The following is a 1,349-nucleotide window of genomic DNA, read 5'->3' as shown; positions in this document are numbered from 1 at the left end:
TGAGTGCCGGTCCCTTCATCCTCCTTCAGACCACGGCATTCTGTCTGCTACTATCCCGAGGGTCCTTTCTTCTCCCTGGAAGGGATAAAACAAATGAGGTAGAACAGGAAGAGACAAGCAGCACTACAAGCTCTGCTGGTCAGGGTTACCCTCCAGCGTTGCCTTAACGCTCAGAGCCACACACACCACAGTGAGCTTGGCTCCAGATCAACGACCACGCAACGAAGGTTCTGGAACATTTCCATATCTCGGGGAACCTCATTTCCACGTGACTCTCTTTCATATTCCCCTTTGTCACAGAAGGCTAGGTACAGTGGTCCGGGTGAGATCTCAGCTCAGGCCGAAGGCTCTCAGACCTCAAAGTTCCGGTCCTGCAAGGGCCCCTGTCCTCTCTTGAGACCACTCCTGGCTCTCTCTGCCGAGAAGGAGCTGCTGGCGGTACGTCCTCTAGGAGTTGAGGTCCATCGTGCAGACCCTGAGAAAACTCCTAGGAAAAGGCTCCACATTCTTGTTGAAGTCAACAGAGCTCAATTCCTTTGGAAGTGCTGGGTGTGTCCCAAGTTGATGCAACTGCAGAGCCATTAGGTCAACCAGCACATGTGTGCGGCCCCTTCCCTTAGACTCCTCTGGGCCCTCGTGACATAGGCTCAGAAGACTGCCAGCCTCAAGCCTTACCTCTTCCAAGGCCACACCGTGTCCAGGATCTTCTGTCCCATGAATCTCAGTTGCTGTGTGGAAATCAAAAGAGAGGAAAGACCCTGCCTGCGGGGTCTCTTCGGGCTGGGGCCTTCTAGCTTCTCTTCCTCGTCCTCCGCGTCCTCCTCGTCCTCCTCGTCCTCAGAGGTGGTCTCGGGTTCCACACTGCCCTCCTCCTCAGGGGTGCTCTCGAATTCCACACTATCCATGCACCTGGCCATGTTGAGATGAAAGACACGGCAGCTGAAGCCCTCCAGGACGCCATTCTTCACGTGCTGCTGGAGGATCTCCAAGGTGGGGAAGACCCGGCAGCAGGCCATGCACCTGAAGCCGGTCTCCATGGTCACCATCCAGTCCGGTGTCTTGGCCCTGGGTCTCTCCTGGACTGCAGGTGACCCTGATGGGCTGCCTGGCTCTGCCCTTTCCTCATACTCTTTCTCCTCCCCAGTGGGCTCACTGTCAGACAGGAGGCTTTCGGTGAACACATCAGAGGGGTAAGTGCCTACTGTGCACGCATTCTCAGGAAGGGTCACTTCTTCTATCGTCAGCTGCTTTTCAGGCAACTCCAAGGGTTTCTTTGTCTTCCAGGAGACAGCTACACCCTTGTTCACTTGTACCTGCATGTAGTATATTTTCATGCCCCTTTCCTCTTT

At 55.1% G+C, this 1,349-nt stretch overlaps 1 protein-coding gene across 1 annotated transcript; it reads right to left on the bottom strand.

The window, feature by feature from the left end:
• On the bottom strand, positions 1 to 1,127 carry LOC307052309 (uncharacterized protein). Its single transcript, XM_079703167.1, has 2 exons — positions 676 to 1,127; positions 1 to 75 (listed from the first exon to the last, which is right to left on the bottom strand). The coding sequence occupies exons 1-2, from the start codon at positions 1,044 to 1,046 to the stop codon at positions 51 to 53; spliced, it is 396 nt and encodes a 131-aa protein (XP_079559293.1). The 5' UTR covers positions 1,047 to 1,127; the 3' UTR covers positions 1 to 50.
• Positions 1,128 to 1,349: the final 222 nt, after the last annotated feature.

This window comes from Hyperoodon ampullatus (genome assembly GCF_949752795.1).
Source record: "Hyperoodon ampullatus genome assembly, chromosome: 4".
In the NCBI taxonomy this organism is placed as follows: Eukaryota; Metazoa; Chordata; class Mammalia; order Artiodactyla; family Ziphiidae; genus Hyperoodon; species Hyperoodon ampullatus.
The sequence above is the reverse complement of the archived record's forward strand: the minus strand, read 5'-3'. Positions and strand labels throughout refer to the sequence as shown.